The 20014-nt window shown below is 40.4% G+C and overlaps 1 protein-coding gene across 2 annotated transcripts in view; it reads left to right on the forward strand.

The window, feature by feature from the left end:
• The window catches only part of lpp (LIM domain containing preferred translocation partner in lipoma), a 297770-nt gene that overhangs the window by 201742 nt on the left and 76014 nt on the right, over nt 1–20014 (forward strand). For both annotated transcript variants that reach the window (XM_034706133.1, XM_034706143.1), the window contains exon 8: nt 5213–5309. In XM_034706133.1, the coding sequence (XP_034562024.1) occupies nt 5213–5309 (97 nt within the window). The remainder of the gene's footprint in view (nt 1–5212; nt 5310–20014) is intronic.

The raw sequence follows: 20014 nt of genomic DNA on the forward strand, positions 1-20014 counted from the left end.
AGAGGTCCCCAAAACATGTCTTTAAAGTTTATGCTCAAAAAAACACTTTGAAATCAGATTTTGGCATGTCTGAAAAACCCTCTTCTTCAGTCCTCCTCAGAACACTCTGTTTTCTCTCTGACCACGCCCCCTCAGGAAGTGGATGTGCCTCGGCTCTCCAGCACGTTGATCTAATGTTTACATGTTGGCTGAATATACACGGCTGCTCAGAGATCACGTTTCTTCAACCCTCTGAATCTGATCCAGAATCTGATCCTGACGGAGAGGCGCCTGTAGCAGGACCTTTCTGAAGGATTGGTCACAGATTTAGTGTTTCTTGTTGTTTTATTTATCAGTATGTAGACGTGTGTCTTGGTAAACAGCTACGAACATGTAGCTATGTGGCTATGCTAACTAGCGCTAGCACTTAGCCATGATAAATAAAAATCATCCACTAGATCTTCAAATCTGCAGACGTGGGGAGTAAAACCGACCTCTACCAGAAAGGCAGCAGGACCTTTCTGAAGGATTGGTCCCAGATTTATTGTTTCTTGTTGTTTTATTTGTCAGTATGTAGACGTGTGTCTTGGTACACAGCTACAGCTACAGCTACAAACATGTAGCTATGTGGCTATGCTAACTAGCGCTAGCACTTATCCATGATAAGTAAAAATCATCCACTAGATCTTCAAATCTGCAGACGTGGGGAGTAAACCCGACCTCTGCCAGAAAGGCAGCGGGACCTTTTCTGAAGGATTGGTCCCAGATTCTGTGTTTCTTGTTGTTTTATTTGTCAGTATGTAGACGTGTGTCTTGGTACACAGCTACGACATGTAGCTATGCTAACTAGCGCTAGCACTTATCCATAATTAATAAAAATCATCCACTAGATCTTCAAATCTGCAGACGTGGGGAGTAAAACCGTCCTTTGTGTTTATTAAGACAGCCTACAACTAGCATGCCTCCCTCCTAAGCTCCTTGTTAGCACACATTTGTGCAGGTAATGAAAAACGGAGGAGGGATTCAGTATTATTTTATACAGTCTATGGGCTGAACAAGCTCCGAGCTCTGACTCCGTGACAGACCGGATATTGTTGTTACGTAACAAAAACATGGAAGTCTGAAACGGCTCGTTTCACACACATTTACAGAAAGGTGGAGAAATCAGAACAGGGGCAGAATGGATTTTTTTCATTCTCGGGGGGTTCGTAGACATGCCAGGGACACATATTTCAGGTAGAGAACCATTAAAAAGTCCATTTTGCATGATATGTCACCTTTCAAGTTGGTAGACTTAAAGGAGCCACCTCATGTATCATGTGATGGTCTTTTTATGACTTTTTGCATCACCTTCTTGTTGCCATCGTGCAAATGCAATCGTCGAACCCTTAAACATAAAGTTAAAATGCACCCAGTTTATTTTCTCCTGAAACTTTGACTGACACAAAAAATCAGACAACAGAGTGAAAATCACAGGCATACAAATGAAGTTATCAATATTCCCAGGAAAGTTGTGTGACACGTTCAGTAATTACTCTTTCATTCTGAATACAAAAACATTCAGCACTCAATCTCTTATTGACTAATCTGATTCCTTTATGCGACACAGTAAACCAGGGATGAATTACTACAAACCCAGCTCCCTGATGTCACAATTAGGAGCACCTCAAAGGTCAGCTCAGATCTCGGCCCGTGTTACAATATTGAAAATCAAATCCACTGTAAAGATCCAGCCGGCCCCTGATCCAGGGAAGGTCATTCAAGTGTCACTGATTTTCTGAAAAAGCTCCACCGAGCAGCACAAAGAAGTGTCGAGTTCAGGCCTCCAGGGTGTCTGCAGAGGACACACACACCTGTGATGGGATTGTGCCGTGAGACGAGGGATTGGTAGACGGGGGGGATGGAGGGGTCTGCGAATGATTGGCAGAAAATGTCAGGCACAACACCTCAGCTCCTTACAGACACACAGCGGGTAGGTGTCAGAGACTGCATGATAAGAGGGAGGGCACGCTCACAAGGAAAGGAAGGCAGTGGCATCTTCAGAGAGTTATGTCATCCTTTCAAATCTCTCACAGATTAGACCCCGACACGGCTCACAACTCAAGCCTTTTGTTCTCAGAGTGCAGCTAAACAACCATCTCCTGACCTTTCACCCTGATGTGCAAAACTTAAAAAGTAGCTTTCTTCTCATGTTTGCCTCCTCTTTTCCTCCTCTTATCATTTAAAAAAAACACAAGGATTAGTCAGGGTCACAACTTTTTCCACATGCTTTTGTTGTACAGAAGGATATGCACAACCTTCTGGGCTGCAGCACCACTGGGGCCTGAGCCAGGGTCAGATATCTCAGAAGGGAAACCAGACTCAGCACCATCCACTGCATGTTGATTACAGTCAATGTGTTGTGTTTGACCTTCAGCCAGCACTTCATACTGATTCACCGAAGTCAGGTTTTTGAGAATCATTAAGTCAAACCTGAATATAAGCCATTCCATATACTCTCTGCATTTAAATCAAAAGAAGCAGAGAAGACCACGTGATAGTGTCTGTCAATTCAATTCAAACTTTATCACAGATTCAAGAATCCAGACACCATGATGCATGGTCTATAGAGCAAATTAAAAGTGATGAAAAATGTATATTTGTGCTAGAGCTGGGCGATATTGAAAATTATGTTATCACAATAAAATATTTCATATCAGTCGATATCGATAATTATCAAGATAAATATCAAATCATTATTTCATTTAAATTTAAATGCAGATTTTGGGTTCTCAGTGAAAGTTGAAGAAACCAGACAGTTTGTTAGTTTGTATCTGGATTTAGTTTTCTGATAAACTTCTTGAATCCATCATTTCTGACAATGCTAACAGGAAGCAGGTCTTTAATGTAAGGTGACATTTTCGTGAAGTTTTAGTTTGTAGATTCTTATATATTTCTCTGGTTGAGTTTATTTCAACAATTTGATTTACATTTACAACAACTATATATCAAATGATGTACTGTGTATCAGTTTAGTAGAGTATTGTTTTGACTTGTGCACTCCCCTTTAAGATTACTAAGGGTTACAGGCAGAGTGATGTAGTTTCCCGGAGTGCAGTGAATGCATCACGGTTATTCAGTGTTCAGTTGTACTCAAGCGGCAACCTCCGGTCTAAAAATATGAAGCCCATATGGAAGCGTTATGAACTGCAATTCATCGAGCATCCACTTGAGGCTGGCTGCAGAAACACCAGAAACCACATACAAACCCATTCAAAGAAGACGATCTTTACAGCAGAAATAACCATGTTTACAGCCTGGTTCAAAAAACAGCTTGTCTCTACGGAGCTCATTTCTCTATCAGCACACACACATTTTTTTCTAACGCGACGGTTCAGAAGATATTAAGATTACGAGATTTGCCAATTTAAGGACATGACTGACTTGACTGACAGGCGGGAACACATAGCTGTTGGCTAGGAGGCTCAAACCCCATCTCTTTACCTCACACTTTGGTTGAGTTCTACGTCCATTATTTATACAGTCTATGTTTGTACTACGGTTGCAGTGGACATTAAACATGTTTGAAATGAACAGCAGAAGTTGTCTCTGTGCTTCTCCTTTACCCACATCCTGAAAGTAGATTTAATGAAGTTAATAGTTAACACAGAGTCGACTCAGTGTCAGACTAACGACTCTGCTTTCAGCTGGGAGGTTTTCAGTTTTCTTCCGTGTTGTTGCCGCTCATCTCAGCTGTGTTTACATTCCGCTCTGAACGCCTTTTAGCCCTGCCTACCACTCACCCTGCAACATGATTGGCTGTTCAATGCTGTCTTCTTCTTCTGTCTAATGTTGGGTGGCAACTAGCGTTTAAGGTTCACTAGCGCCCCCTCCCCTTTGAGTGGTGGGGGGGTGTAATTAAAGATTATTTATATTTATTTTTTAGCAAACATTTCTCATATTAATCATGTAGACCCTCCAAACATTATTCAATGGATTAATGAGGTCAGTTCATGTGCTCCTTTGGAGAAAATCACCTGTTCCATCAGAGGTAGCCCACAGCTGTTTCACAAGACCTGGGACCCCTTTTTTTTTTTTTTTTTTTTTTTGTTTTGTTTTGTTTTGTTGTTGTACTCTATGGTGTTTTGTAAACTGTTTGTCCGAATAAGAATGAAGAAAAATGAATAAACAGAATTTTCCCAAAAAAAACATTTGTCATATTTATATCGAGAAAAAATATATCGCGATAATTATCGTTATCAAATTATTGCCCAGCCCTAATTTGTGCTAACATCTATGAAGCTGAGACTGGTGACAAACAGGTAACTGGTAACTCCCTGTGACATCGGAAAGCACCGAGATTACTTCTTTCTCATTCGCATCAAGACAGCAACACATTTCTACACAAGATTTCTCAAGCAGCCTGGAGAGTATTGACTCATGCCGTCATAAACATTTAACCTGCACTGCACAATCTAGATCTCTTTAAGTAGTACTATCAAAGCATCATTATAAGCCACAAAGTGTTTAGAGCTTTGTTTCCTGCTCTGCTTTTCTCCAGAGATATGTCAGGGGAAAGTACGCCGCCTTTATTCCCAGATAATTACAGAAGAAGCTGAAACTGTCAGCGCTGATTATGATTGGGTAAACTTATTTTAAAGGATCAGTTCAAGTGCTTCTAAAATCTCTTCTTAGTATGTTCAGATCATTTGTACCTGTGTGGATACCTGTTGCTGCCCGTGTACTGCAAAGTAACTGCGTGTTGTTTTGAGTAGTTCATTGGGTGCAGCAGTTGTGTTGATGTATTTGTGTGTAAAAATACCACAAAGAGACCAAGAAGGCTCATAACTGTGTGTTTGTGCAAACACCATGCTGAGGTCCAGACGTGTGTAAACTGTTTATTGAAGACTGACAGCTGAGTGTCACTGCACTGAACAGGTACATAATGTGAAAGACACACAGGTGCACATCAGCGAAAGTGGTGCTTATTCCATGAGAGGAGTGCAGTGCAACATATAATGATCATCATCAGCCTAATGCACAGTGTGACCTCTGCAGTTTGCATTGTTTGGGTTTTTGCTGTGACAACATTTGTTCTGCTTTTTGGACTGGTCACTCATGAGAAATGAGACTCTCACCTGGTTAACTAAAGAATATATATATTAAAGTTAGATGTAAAGGCATGGTGAAAATGTTCTTTATTTCCTGGGTTTGGCTTTGTAAATCTTGACAGTGTGACCCTTTGTGTTTTCAGGGAAACGCTCCCATGGCCCACCCTGAAGACGAGCTGGAGCGCCTCACCAAGAAGATGCTGTTCGACATGGACAACCCCCCGTCTGAGGAATACTTTGGTAAGCCAGATCATTCCAGAGACATTTCAATATGATGTAACAGGTAGAGCCACAGCAGGTGTAAATGATTGGATCAAACATGGCTGAACAGTTCTGTGGCTTATTTTAGACCACTGGAACAGAAATACTTGTTTCCTGGCACAGGTCAAACTGTCTTCTGTGTAAAGACTTGTAGCCTTCGTATCACACAGTCCAAAGAAACCAAAGAGACTCCATCAACTCCCATGTTGACTTGCCTACGTTTACAGCAGAACTAAACATGTTTACAGCCTGGAACAAAACATGGTAGGAGGTTTATTTTCTCTTTTTATAATTCATCCATTTTGATTCTATTGTAGCTAAGACATTTGATTAATCTGCATAATTAGGGGTGTGGCTGAGCTTATGAACAGGTGGGAGCATTGTAGCCATTCACCTGGAGGTTTGAGACCTACCTCATCTCCAGCCTGTGGTAGGATCGATCAAAAGTTAGGTTGAGTAAGCGTTTCCAACATGGCGACTGCCATTGTTTGGCATCATAATTGTGCTTCAGAAACTTCCATTCCACTTCCAACATCTATTTTTAATTTGTTTTATTTTTTTGCAAGACAGTTAGCTTTTCAAATATGTTGAATAAGCATTTTCTAGAAAGGTAGAAAAGTGGCAGTGTCTTACAAGAGTAGTTTTATCAAACATGATGTATTTTCTTAAATTAAATTTGGACTAAAAATACTACATTATGTCAAAATATTGGAGAGTAACTTCCTTTGCAGCTATCAATGAATAAATGAATGAATGAATTAATCAATCAATCAATCAATAAATCAATTAATCAATTAATCAATTAATCAATTAATCAATTAATCAATTAATCAATTAATCAATCAATCAATCAATCAATCAATCCATCAATCAATCAGACTTTATTTATAAAGCACTTTTCATACAATGACATTGTAACACAAAGTGCTGTACATAAAAACAACTTCAAATAGAATAAATTAAGTAAAAGATCCCACCCCTAGCCTAGACCCCAAACCCACCCCACAATCCTAAGGTTAAGAACACAATATATGCAACAATAGTAATAAAAACAATACAAATAAAATAAATCAATAAAAAGTTTTGAAGAAAGCAAAAAAATGAAGAAGCACTGGAGGTAAAATAAGATGTTAAAACTCAACACAGTAAATTAAACTCACCAAAATAAAATAAGTTAATAAGAAAATAAAACACTAAAATATTAAACCATTAAAAGAAAATAATATGCTATACTTAAAAAGTGACTTAAATAAATAAATGAATAAATAAATAAAGTAAGGTGTAATAAAACTGTTACAAGAATAAAACTCAGTTAAAAACTTGACCAAAAAGGTAGGTTGACAAATGTTAGCTTCAAAGTGTCAATAGGAGGCTCATCTTCTTATATGATGTTAGATGGTGATGAGAGTTTGCTCCACATAATGAATAAACTGAAACTAAATGTGACTTTCATTTCCTGCCGAAGCCTTCAAGTCTGTATGTTTAGCCCGGCAGCATTGTCACTACCATTTGTTTAGCTTTTATAACATTTCTAGTGGAGCAAAAGAGCGTTTAATGATGGACCGAATGCATGAAGAACCAACTTTTTTAATTGGCAGAACATAAGTAATGTCAAATTGTCCATTTTATGTCTTTAATTTATCACAGTCTACAGTTGTTAACCGAAGAAGCCTTCTGATTTACATCATAACTTTTACAAGAGACAACTGTCTAAAGAACGGCAGCACACAACCTCATTTAAGAAATGAAGTGGTAAAAAGTAAAATATTAAATTTGGACTCTTCTAAGTTGTGAAGAGTTTATTACAACCACATTTTATGGGTTAGAATTTTTTCTTCTTATAATGAACAGGGTCTGGTCTGTGTTTCTCATCGGGGTTGTTCCCTCAACGCTTTGCTTCAAAATGAAGTCAGTCTTCCTAACTCTAGTATTTAACCAATTCTATCAAACATGGTGTTGCGTCCTGTGCAGCAGGTGTTTTTGACACAGCAGCAGTCACCTCACAGCATAATATTCATAAGTGAAGAGGCTAAAATTAGCCTATGAGTCACTGTTTGATTCACATGTAATACAGCTTCACAGACACATACTCATAAAGACCCTGCATGAGACGGGTCTGACAACATCATCATCACTTTACTGTCAACCTGTGTGTTATTATCCAAAACATTGCTTTGTCATCTCGTGGGCTTTTTCCTTTTCTATGTAAACCTTGGATCACTTTGTTTTGGTGGGAGTGTCCCCAGTCTTGAAACCCATCAGCTGTTGTCTGATGATAATTTAGCCTCTAGGAGCGACTGTGAACTTTTCAGGGCTTCAGGTGGAGCCAGCGGTAAACTTATATGTTGCCTTTTTTATGTTTTGCCGACTAACATGGGAAGTTAGATTGGCGGTTGTGTTAAGAGATGTTATTTTTAAAGCTGCATGCTCTATTGGCTTTCATGCAAGTATCTGGCATAATGTAGGACTCTATGAAATCTGTTTTCTTTTATTCCATTTTCATTTTTTAGAATTCTGTTTTTTACCCTTTACACTTATTTTACCAACATATAGTGTGTGCTTTTTGTGTCAGTGGATAAAATGTCCGTTAATGAAATGCAAAAAGTAAGTGCAGGTTGGCCTGGCTAGCATTAGCAGCACAGTGTCTTCCTCTGTTTTTCTCATGGCTTTTGGACGACAAGTGACAAGTGACGACAGTCAACAGTATGTTGGTAGAATGTTTAAAAAAGCCTGTCACCTGACACATAGGAGTCCTTTGGGAACTGTTCAGCTCTGTGTTTTGGAATAAGAAATGAGTTACGTAGTTATTTTGTAGACTTAGCCGGTGTTTTTATTACATTTTTATTGGGCAATTTCCATGAACGAGGAAATCATAGAGCCCTGATAATGTATAGTGAACAGGTGGTTATGCAGCTTAGAATTCAAACTCTGATGCTTCCTGTTCACCTTGAAGGATCAGTACTTTTCCCTCTCAGGGATGGTTGGAGTCCAGTAGCTCCTCAGCCTGCTCTCACGTCTGTGCCCGCTAACTGTCATAATTTCCCCACTCTCAAGACCAGCCTGAGACCACACCAAGCGGCAACCTCCGGTCTAAAAATATGAGTCAATGTGGAAGTGTTAAAAGCTGCAGTTCATCGAGGATCCACTTGAGGCTGGCTCCGGAAGTACCGGAAGTCACATACACATGAATGTAAAAGCTGATCTTTACAGCATTAATAAACATGTTTACAGCCTGGTACAAAAGACAAGTGTAGTCTGAATCTCATTTCTCGATGTCCTCTCACTGTGAGGGGGGTGAATTTTTTTCTAATTCGGCAATTTGGAAGATATTGAGATTACCAGTCTTCCAATGAGAGGCACAGCTGCCTGCAGGAACACTGCAGCTGTTGGCTTGGAGGCTCAAAGCCCGCCCCTTTACGTCACACTGGCTTGACAGAAGCAATATGGCTGCCGCTGCCGATTGGTCTCAAAACAGCTCTTCAGAAACAGATGGGTGACGTCACGGATACTACGTCCATATTTTATACAGTCTATGGACCACACTAACGTTTTTGCCACAGTGTCAACAGGCAGAGGGGGAATGTGCCAGAGCCTATAACAGAGACTGACTTGATATGATATGTGGAATCAGGTTATCCCTGGCTTTGCTTTGGTGTTAAAGGTGACATATCATGCAAAATGGACTTTTGAATGGTTCTCTACCTGAAATATGTTTCCCTGGCATGTCTACAAACCCCCCGAGAATGAAAAAAATCCATTCTGCCCCTGTTCTGATTTCTACACCTTTCTGTAAATGTGTGTGAAACGAGCCGTTTTAGACTTCCGTGTTTTTGTTACGTAACAACAATATCCGGTCTGTCACGGAGTCAGAGCTCGGAGCTTGTTCAGCCCATAGACTGTATAAAATACAACTCAACCCCTCCTCCGTTTTTCATTACCTGCACAAATGTGTGCTAACAAGGAGCTTAGGAAGGAGGCATGCTAGTTGTAGGCTGTCTTAATAAACACAAAGGTCGGTTTTACTCCCCACGTCTGCAGATTTGAAGATCTAGTGGATGATTTTTATTTATCATGGATAAGTGCTAGCGCTAGTTAGCATAGCCACATAGCTACATGTTCGTAGCTGTGTACCAAGACACACGTCTACATACTGATAAATAAAACAACAAGAAACACTAAATCTGTGACCAATCCTTCAGAAAGGTCCTGCTACAGGCGCCTCTCCGTCAGGATCAGATTCAGAGGGTTGAAGTAAGGTGATCTCTGAGCAGCCGTGTATATTCAGCCAACATGTAAACATTAGATCAACGTGCTGGAGAGCCGAGGCACATCCACTTCCGGAGGGGGCGTGGTCAGAGAGAAAACAGAGTGTTCTGATGAGGACTGAAGAAGAGGGCTTTTCAGGCATGCCAAAATTGGATTTCAAAGTGTTTTTTTGAGCATAAACTTTAAAGACATGTTTTGGGGACCTCTTAGACCAATATATATTGATGAAAAAAACGTGATATGTCCCCTTTAATAATTATCTCTGATTTTTCTGAGTTTAATTGTAAAAAAATTGGTTGCCATCCAGTTATTAACATCTGCAATGCACATGTGAAGGTTGCTTAGTTGAATTGTATCTTTAGTGTCAAATGAGAAATATAACTGCGTGTCGTCAGCATAGAATGGTAATTAATATTGTGTTTTTTGATAATATGACCAGGATGTTGGGTTTCGATAGGCAGCCGTGCATTATAATTATGACGTGTGTGGGTGTTGTTTATCCGGCCTTCAGCTATCCTTGAAGCAGAGCTGATAACCACAAATTCCTCCCTGCTTACCATCTGACTGTAACAGTGCTCTCAGTTGACCTACTTAGAGTACAACTTGAGGTGGCATAATACAGCGAGGCCTTTACTGACCAACCTGAATATTTTACTATATCTTTGAAGTATTCACAAATTAATCAAGTTAAGTCAAATTATCACACCAGTGACTAGTGCTGCAAAATATATCTAAAATTCACTGTCATCGCAATATCAACATGTGCGATATACACATTGCAAAAGACTGCTTGAACTGCAATAAATTGTACTCCGTGTGCCATGCATTCACCCTCTACATGCTGCTCGAGTCCTAACAAGGACCAAAACAGTAGACCACATCACTCCAGTTCTTAGATCTCTACACTGGCTTCCTGTCTGTCAGAGAATAGCCTTTAAAATCCTGCTGATGGTTTATAAAGACCTGAATGGTTTAGGCCCAAAATACATTGCTGATCTGCTACTACTTTATGAACCATCTGGACCTCTGAGGTCATCAGGTACTGGTCTGCTTTCAGTCCCTAGAGTCAGAAGGAAACATGGTGAAGCAGCGTTCAGTCATTATGCACCACATATCTGGAACACACTCCCTGAAAGCTGCAGGTCTGCTCCAACTCTCACCTCTTTTAAATCAAAGACTAAGACTTTTTTATTTGCCACTGCCTTCCTATCTTAGATTATTTTAACTCACTTTAAATTAAAATTTGAATGTAATTTTTAATATATTTCTAATTTTCCTTTTCTTTTCTTTTTTATTATATTTGTCATTTTAATTGTGCTCTTTTATGCTTGTCTGAGTGTCTCCAATGCTTTTAATGTGTTAATGTAAAGCACATTGAGTTGCCCTCGTGTATGAAATGCGCTATACAAATAAAGCTGCCTTGCCTTGCCATACATGACAGCGTATTTGGCCAATCAGATGGAGCCCTACTGCCCTATATGCCCACCCCCTACGCCTACAAGGTGAAATGTTTGTCAACGACTCATTTGTTTATGACGAGCTGTGACAGGCTGAGTTATTATCTGAGGGGCTCAGTGTTAGCTTGGTCTCTACCTGCAGCAGGTGTGCTTTATGAACCAGCTCTCCTCACCTCCATGCATCTGTCTCATCTTCATTGAAGATTTTTACCCCCGGTGTGCGTTAGTGACAAAGACACAACTGGAGGGTGTCTGTTTAATATTTGAAGTTTTTGCCACTATTACAGTGAAAAGCTTCACCTCTACAGCTTGATTATTCCAGTTTGGTGATACATGAGACACATTTAGTAAGTTTGGATCAACTCCTTGTCAACAAAGATGCAGAAGAAACATTTCAGAGTGCCGTGAACTGACCGTCTGTCCAGTGCCCCTGCAGGTGCATTCAGGGACTGTCGTAAAAGTGCAATACAGCCCTTATAGCGCGTTCACGGCATTTTTATTTGAATCAAGAGAATCAAAATATCTTCACAGTCACATCAAGACTGTTGATGCAGTGACAGACTAAATCATTTAACTTAAGATATTACACAAACAAAAGTGTTAAAAGAGTGAAATGTTGACGATTTGAACACTTGGTATAACCCTGATACCGATATCTGATCGACTACATGAATTATTAAAAGAGTGAAGATGTTTTTACAAAAATCAAAGACTAAAATATTTAGATTTTTTGTAACAGGCATTTTTGTCTAAAGACTAAGACTAAATCTAATTTGGTTAATTGATAATATAGCAGCTGTAGCCAGGGGGAATTTCTTCAATAAAACCATGTTGTTTGAATTGAAATAATGCTTATCTTTTTTTCCCCAGTGTCTGTATCAGCTACTCACTGTTTTGGGTCTGTTAGCAGCAAATCCAAAGCAGAAATACATTAACATTGTACACTTAAATATTTGTTTATTTATCGCAAGTCATATCGACATTGCAATATTCAACAACGTTATCGCATGTCGCATGTTTTCCTAATATCGTGCAGTCCTACCAGTGACCCACAAAGTACGTTTTCTATCACTAGAAGAAGTATGGTTTTGGAAAATGGTCTGGAAGATCAGAAAGCAGGTGTGAGTGCTGAAGACGGGCTGAACCTTGTATTCATAGTGCCTCTTATCCGAGTGTAGACACAGCAGCGTATCTACCAGTCTGGGAAACAGTCCTCAAGGTAAAGTCTTAAAAATATATATCAGTGTGATCAAAGGATAAGGCACAACTCCTGCTCAGGAAATAATGAGAATGGGAGATAAAGGCTTTGGACAGATGAAACAGTCTGATTTTGTCTACTTTGATTGTCCAGCGGTGTTTTTTTTACTGTATTTCTCTGAAGCGATGGATATTTAATTTTTCTCTCACTTGAAAAAAAATCAAAATATAACTGCCAGGATTAGACAAAATACCAATTTTTAATACTATTTCACAAAATAGGATTTAAAAGGCAAGGATTCTGTGCATTTATATTTCATTTCTATTTTTCCGCCCTCTCTACCCTCTGCTGCCAGCGAGTTCCATCCGCTCTGCTGCTGTCTCTCCTCTAGCCTTTAATCCCCTTTGCCCTGGAATTAGTTCCCATGCCCATTAGATACCTCACTCAATACATTCAATGGCACTCTGGCACAGGCTTTATATCGGCACATAATCACACAGCACACCACGATAGCATGTGTAGGTGTATTATAGCTACAGGGACATGTATTTAACTGGTATTAAAGGATATTCGGCTTCACATTTTTTGCACACTGATGTAAAGTCCTTAATTGGTTCACATTAGACATAGGTCAAATGGATCTGCTGGCTTAAGCAAAGTGTAGTCATTTCACAGAGAGATGGCCCTCAAAGCCTGGTTGGCCTAATTTTTCGGTGAATGCGTACACGATGCAAACCTGGCATGAACTCTGCGTTCTGCTATACCATGCGTGCACCTCCTGTTATTTGCAAACTGTAAGGCGGACAGGCTGGTAAAACAAGGACATGGGAGAGAAGAAATGGGTCATATGTGAGCCGAGGTAGCCCGGACAAGTTAGGGATAGCGTGTGCGTCCCCAGCTGACAGCGGCTGGCTGTTCATGGAGCGGTGTGTGGAGGGAAGGATGGAGGGAGGGAGGGAGGGAGGGAGGGAGGGAGAGAGGAGGGTCATTTTGTGGTTAAACAAGGCGACAGCTGAATTAACTGAGAGATACAGAGATGATGAGGGCAGGGGCCTCTACTGAGGTGACTTCAGGGACTCATTAGGAGAGAGTTCAAGCGCAAGCACACGCTGCTCTGCAAATCCACAGAGCCCCCTCGTCCTCCCCCGCTGAATAATGTACATATAGCCGCCACACTAATGTTAAAACCGCCTTTAGTCTAGCTTGTTCCTCTCTCTATATCCGGTGGCTGTGGGAGAATCAGTCCCAAAGCAGGAGACTTTTGTAATTACAAAGAATCTAATGGAGCACAAGTCTCCTTTTTGTTGGGTTACAGAGGGGAAGAGGGCTAGTCGTTGTAGAGACCCCAGGGCTAGTAATTAACAAGATTAATCAAAGTGGGGCTGCGATCTGTAGCGCACTACTGGACTGGATCATTGTCTTCCTATAGCAAACTTTTATTGGTGTCACTACTGTCTTTGATGAGCTCCTAATCTCAAACAGCTATACAGGCTTTTCATTGGTCCAGAGGGGTTTAATTGAATTGAATTAACATTACATCCCTGCTCTGTTATGTCACAGGAAGCTTTTCATTAGACTCCACAGAGCTTCATCTGTAGCTTCTTAGTTACACAACATTATTTCTATAACAACTCTATTCCCACAATTTCCCCACTCACATCTTTTTGGGCTTTTTTGTGGCACATAAAAAGCCGCCGTTCTCAAATGCAAACTGTAAAAAACCTGAAAATGATGCACTATAAAAGAACGGCTTTTCTTGCGAGAAACCCACTTTGCAAGCCAAAAATTCCTCCCATGATTGAAGCTTCTTTGAAAAGCAACTGATTAGTCCTGATTTAGAGTTCCAGATTAGATTTGAGTAATCTGAAAGAGCCTTTTCTCCAAATGTCATCATCCGTCATATTTAATCCACTTAGGTTGTGCGTAGGTGTACTGTGTTTGTGGAAATCTAATAAGACACAGCTACTCAGCTTGCAGTACAGATGCCTCGGCATTTGTGCATCACAGGAACTTACAATATTTTGTCATCACTACATTTCTGTCAACCAAAACCGGGACATAAAGCTGAATAATTGAAAGGATGAGATGCTTTGCATTATTTACAATTAGTGGCAATGATACGTATGCCGTGTAGTTCATTCTGCCGCAGAGAATCCCTTTTTATTTCCTCTTTAATACCAGGATGACAAGTTGAGGTTTCCTCCGTGTTATCTGAGACGACTCCACTGTATAGAATTTAGAAAAAGTGTGCAATTTTAATATCCAATCAATATTTATACAGAGTGTTTTTCCAGAGGGGCTTTGGAGCAGTGCCATAAATGTTTTTGTAATGTCATTATCAGACGGAGGAGAGAGAGAAAGAAAGAGAGAAAGAAAGAGAGAGAAGTGATTGGATATAAGTGGAGATTCAGCTGGGCATACTGTACTCCACGCAGCACTCAGAGCTGTCGGGAAAGCCTCTCCTCCTGGTTTGAGTTGGCCTTTGTGTTTGTGATGAGAGCCCTAGAATAGCAGCCTTTGCCATTTTCTCCTCATAATGTCAGCTGAAGAAGCCCTCATAATTTATAAGACACCTTGCATGAAATGTTCATGAGGAATCTTGGAAGAGACACAAATGACAGTGTAGCTCCAGTAACAGCACAGGCCAGAGGAGTCAGAGCAGATCAGCTGAGGTAATTGGGTCAGTGAAAAGTTTAGGTTCACACAGAGCTGCTTTTGTTTCTTTCCACCACGAGCGAGCATCCTAACTTAATGTATTAAGCTTCCAGTTTAGACAGCTTTGTGCATTGTCTAAGATACTCTGGTGGAGATCATTTGCATATTACTGAGGTCGCCCTCAGCAACCTCTTAGGAGTTTGCTTTTAGATGTGTCTCTGCATGTCATAACAAGTGGGATGTGTGTCAGAGTAAAACCTTTCTGCTGGTTTAAAGAGACGCCCCCCACCTCCACCTCCACCACCCCTCAACCCTGTTTCCCCTCCTCACTCCACCTCCACCGTCTCCAAACGCCTTTGGCCAAGCGTCTCCCCTAATAGAGAGCAATTTTCTATTAAGTCTGTGAAGGTGTGCTGATAGTCACATTCATTTAGTGTGTATACAGAGAGGAAACAATGGCTCCTGTTCACATGATGATACATGTGCATGTGAGACTGTTATCATGCATTACGTGCAGTTTAAAGCTGTGTGGATTTGTTAGCTGCTTATGAAACAGACTGAAATTAATATTGATGCCTCTTTATGACCCACAAAAGCAAACCAGACTATCAGCAAGAAGATTGATTATTTCTTTCAAGTTATTTTTACTGTCTGTAACCGCCGCTGTCAGCCCAAAGGAGCCTTTGTCTTACATTTTCCACTGCACAGATTCTCAAAGAGTGATGCATCTCACCGCTAAAAGAAAGCAGGATGAGGTTTGTTGTCAGAAAACACAACTCAGACGTGTAGAAGACAAAATGAGCAGAGATTAAAAGTCTGTCCACTGGCTCATCATTAAAGCTGGGGTTGGCAGTCTCGGAAAACTAGCATGAATTTGAATGTAGCATGTCCTCATGACTCCATCTAACCCCTCCCCTCCTCCATCAGAGCTCCTCCAAAACGACCCCCCCCGCTCACATGCACGACCGCCGCTGACTTGCGAGGTCCTCACCAAAACATTCTCATAGTGAAAGTTAAAAACGTAAACAAACATGGCTGCTGTTAGTACTCACAACTGTCATTCTAGCATTATCCAGTTGTACTGGTGACACGATATCAGGAGAAAAGTTATAACACATATAATACTGTAACAGCTCTACTGTTTGTTAAACGTGTTCAGTGTAGATGTTCTTAATTCCTACAGTGTTGACAGTCAGTGAAGGCATCAGGAGAGGTGTAGAGCAGCGGTGTCAAACTCATTTCAGTTCAGGGGCCACACACAGCCCAAATTGATCTGAAGTGGGCCGGACCAGCAAACTCATAACATAATATGTTTGTATGGTCTTTTTTGCCATGATGAGTCTCACAGTGGGCTTTTGCTCTTTAAGCACTGAAACCTGCTGCGAACACACCAAACACACAGGTTATCCATTCACCTGTCACAGAGTGTAATGTTTACTGCAAAAGAACAGATAGATTATAATAATGAAGAAGGGAAAGTTGACTATTTTGGACTCCTCAGTTCCAGCATGAACAGTTTGCTTGCTGGACAGTGTTGTATGCAGCGGTGTAGTGCTAGTGTTAGTAGTTAGTGGATCATCTTATAGTGCCCAAAAAAATCTTTATGAATCTCAATCGGATTATGCAAACAGCAAGTCATTTATTTTATCACTTTGAGAAAAAAAGTCCTGAAAAAAAAAAGCTTTTCAGCTTCTGGTTCACTCAGTCAGCACCATAGACTGTATACAATATGCTGCTCGACTGCTGTCGAGCTATTGTGATGTAAAGAGGCTGGCTGACTAGCCAACAACTACAGTGTTCCCGCCTGTCAGTCAAGTCAGCTGTGCCTCTCATTGGAAGAATCATAATCTCAATATCTTCCAAATTGCCGCATTAGAAAAAAACTCAACCCCTACAGTGTGAGCCGATAGAGAAATGAGCTATACAGACTACACTGGTCTTTTGTACCAGGCTGTAAACATGTTTATTTCTACTGTAAAGATCGTCTGGAGCCAGCCTCAAGTGGATCCTCAATGAACTGCAGTTTTTAGCACTTCCACATTGGACTCATATTTTATAGACCAGAGGTTGCCGCCTGATCTCAACTGAATTTTGCAAGTAGCAAGTAATCTACCTTCTCACTTTAAGAAAAAAAGCATTGTTCAGGTTTTGGTTTACTCCTATGATTTTATGTGACCCCCAGAGGACAAGTCTGAAATAGTAGTTACTTTCATTGAAAAATTCCAGTTAATGTGTTCTCTGTAATTTCTTCACTTTGCAAAGTGGTTCCGCGGGCCGGATTTGAACCTTTGGCGGGCCGGTTTTGGCCCGCGGGCTGCATGTTTGACACCCCTGGTGTAGAGTGTGTGAGCTGGAGAGAGGAGAAGTTCTTCATTCATTCAAACATTGATTGTTGTTTTGTTGGTTGTTGTGATCACGGCTGACAGTTACCGGTTATTAAAACTCAATGTGTTCACGAATCGGCTCGTCATCACTACAGCATCCGGACGGACGCTACAATAAATATATATTTTCTGTAGGATTTAGTAAATGGCATTCATTCTTCTGCTTGTCAGAGCCCCGTGGTGAGAGCTTTTTAGACTCTGATCCGGACTACAGTCCTGAGCAAAGCACCTCATCGGGTCAGAGGGGACAGGCCCGAGGTCGAGCAAGAGGGGCAGTCATTAGAGTCAGGGGAAGCAGAGGCAGGGGACGGAGACTCGGAGGAGTGCACGCCGGGAAAATGAATGCGCAGGAGGAGGGCAGAACGGCAGGACGGGATTTGAATGGTTTAAAATTTTGGCACCCAAAAAAGGCTGATTGGTTGGTGTTTTCCCAGGTTTACTCCGGCTGTAGATAGCAGCTTTTCTTCACTCTTTTTTAAGAACACATTTTGTATTGATTACCATCAGAACATAAAGATCATTTTAACCAGTATAACAAAAAGTGGATCTAAATCTGATTACCAACCCCAGCTTTAACAGAAAGTTTCTCAAAGGAGCTTTAAAGTTAAAATAACATGAAGTTAATGTTGAAATCATTGAGAAACTTAAATAAAATCTCTTTAACTCCAGTGGGCACATCTTGTATGCAGTCATCTGACCTTAACCCAAACTAATTAAATGTACAGTTTTCAGGCCAATCCCAGTCTCTTTATACTTTATCTGAATTAGATTGCATCAGAGACACGCCCCCTTTTCATGCAACAGCTGAATGTTAGACAGGAAGGAAGTGCACGGAACATCTTCATGTAATGTGTTTCCACTCGGGCTGTCAAATTATACATTTTCTAAATTGTGATAAATCGCTGAGTTTCATAAGTTTAATGGTCACTTTTTTAATCACATTGAATTTGAACTTTGCATTTTGAATCCATTTCAAGTCCATATTAACCACATTAAGCAATCTTTATCAGTGTTTTAATTTGGGGCTCAATTGATGACAGGAGTTTCAGTTTGGTGACTTTCTCTGTTTCATGCTGCATGTTTGAAAAATATTGTTCCTTGTGACGGTTAGACGTGACAGATCACACTATTCCAACTCGGGGACGTCCCTTAAACCTGCATCTTTCACACTGTTGACTGGCCTGCAGTTTTCAGTTATCACTCATTTAGCAAGTGCTGTGGTTAACTTCTTTGGTTTAGTTCCCTCCACAGGTCTGTTGTGACTCAGACACTCGCTCTGCCAGCTTCTGTGATGTGGTGGCCCGCTCACATCAGCTGCACCTGAATGCTTAGCTCGTATGTGTTGCTCAAACTTGAAGTCCTTCAGTGATATTTAAATCAATTTAACACAAAGTGCATGTTGATGGCTTGTCAACTGAGCCCTCTGAGAGTTTTTAAAGTGAAATAAGTAAATCAGAAACACAGTGGTGTCCATATTTACCATCTAGGCTGCATCATTGCAGAAAGGGACAAAACTTTACTTTAGATATGATTTTTTTTCTTGTACTATTACCATAAGAAAAAAAAAATATATTCAACATTTTTTTTTATCACCACTTAAAGCTGCTGTGAGGAACTTTTGTTTTGTATTGATTCTGGTGCCCCCCTTGTGGACAAAGTGATGCCTCTTATCTCTTGTCCTATACATGCAAAAGTAGTGTTTTCAACAAAAGCCTCATCCTGTTCTGTTCAACAGTCAACTTTATCAGGCAATGTGATTATTTTCCATGAAAACAGTCAAATAAAGGCTGTTTCTGAAGCAAGATGTCCATCATCTGGTCTGACACCTACCCCCTCAGGGCGGTTTCAGGCATTAAAAATGACAACAGAGAAGGTGCCAGTGTTGCTGCTGATGGTCTTGTTTGCTATTGAAGGTTATAAAGAGGCATCAGTATCATTTTCAGTCTGTTTCTCAGCCAGTTGAAAACTCCTCATAGTGCCTTTAATTTGTTTAATAAATTAGATTACTTTCCCTTAATTAATTAAATCAATTAACTCTTAGATTTTTGCTGATTTATTTGTGCATTAAAGAATATTTCTGTGTGTTTGGAACACATTACATTTTTTAAAAATATATTTATTGTTGACATTTATTCAGTGATAATAAATTCATGTATGAAATGAACAGTTATCACTCTGATTAGAGGCCCCACCTCTCCCTCGTGGAATTCAAACAGCCCACCTTCCCTTCAAGGATTCATGGAAGTAACGCTCACATGCAATCCATCATTAAGTGTTTTACAGGTGAAGTATCTGATAGGAAATAAGTAACTGACGTAAAACAAGTCAAGGAGAAACCTATGCTGTCCCAGACTCTCAAGGAAATTAGATTGAGACCCCCTTCCTGTTTAGTGACTTGCATGGACAAGTTTTGTAACCCTTAGGCCAGCAGAGCCAAGGAGAGTATAATAAATAACTAGAGGTTAAGATAAGTTTGGGTTTGGTAGTAGGCTATGTCATTGGTTCGCAGATCTATAAAAGGTGCTGGTCAACAGCATTCTGGGAGTCAGCAGATTTGCAGAGCTGTTCTCCCAAGCATTCCAGGTGCTTGTTCGATATTGGTATTGTTTTCTTGTAATAAACGTATTACTATATAAGCAAGCCAGTGTCACGAAGATCCCTTCTGCATCTACACATCACGGGCAGTCAAGATACGACACAGGTCCTCTCATTGATGTCGTCCTT

This window comes from Notolabrus celidotus, chromosome 2, assembly GCF_009762535.1.
Source record: "Notolabrus celidotus isolate fNotCel1 chromosome 2, fNotCel1.pri, whole genome shotgun sequence".
Taxonomy (NCBI): Eukaryota; Metazoa; Chordata; class Actinopteri; order Labriformes; family Labridae; genus Notolabrus; species Notolabrus celidotus.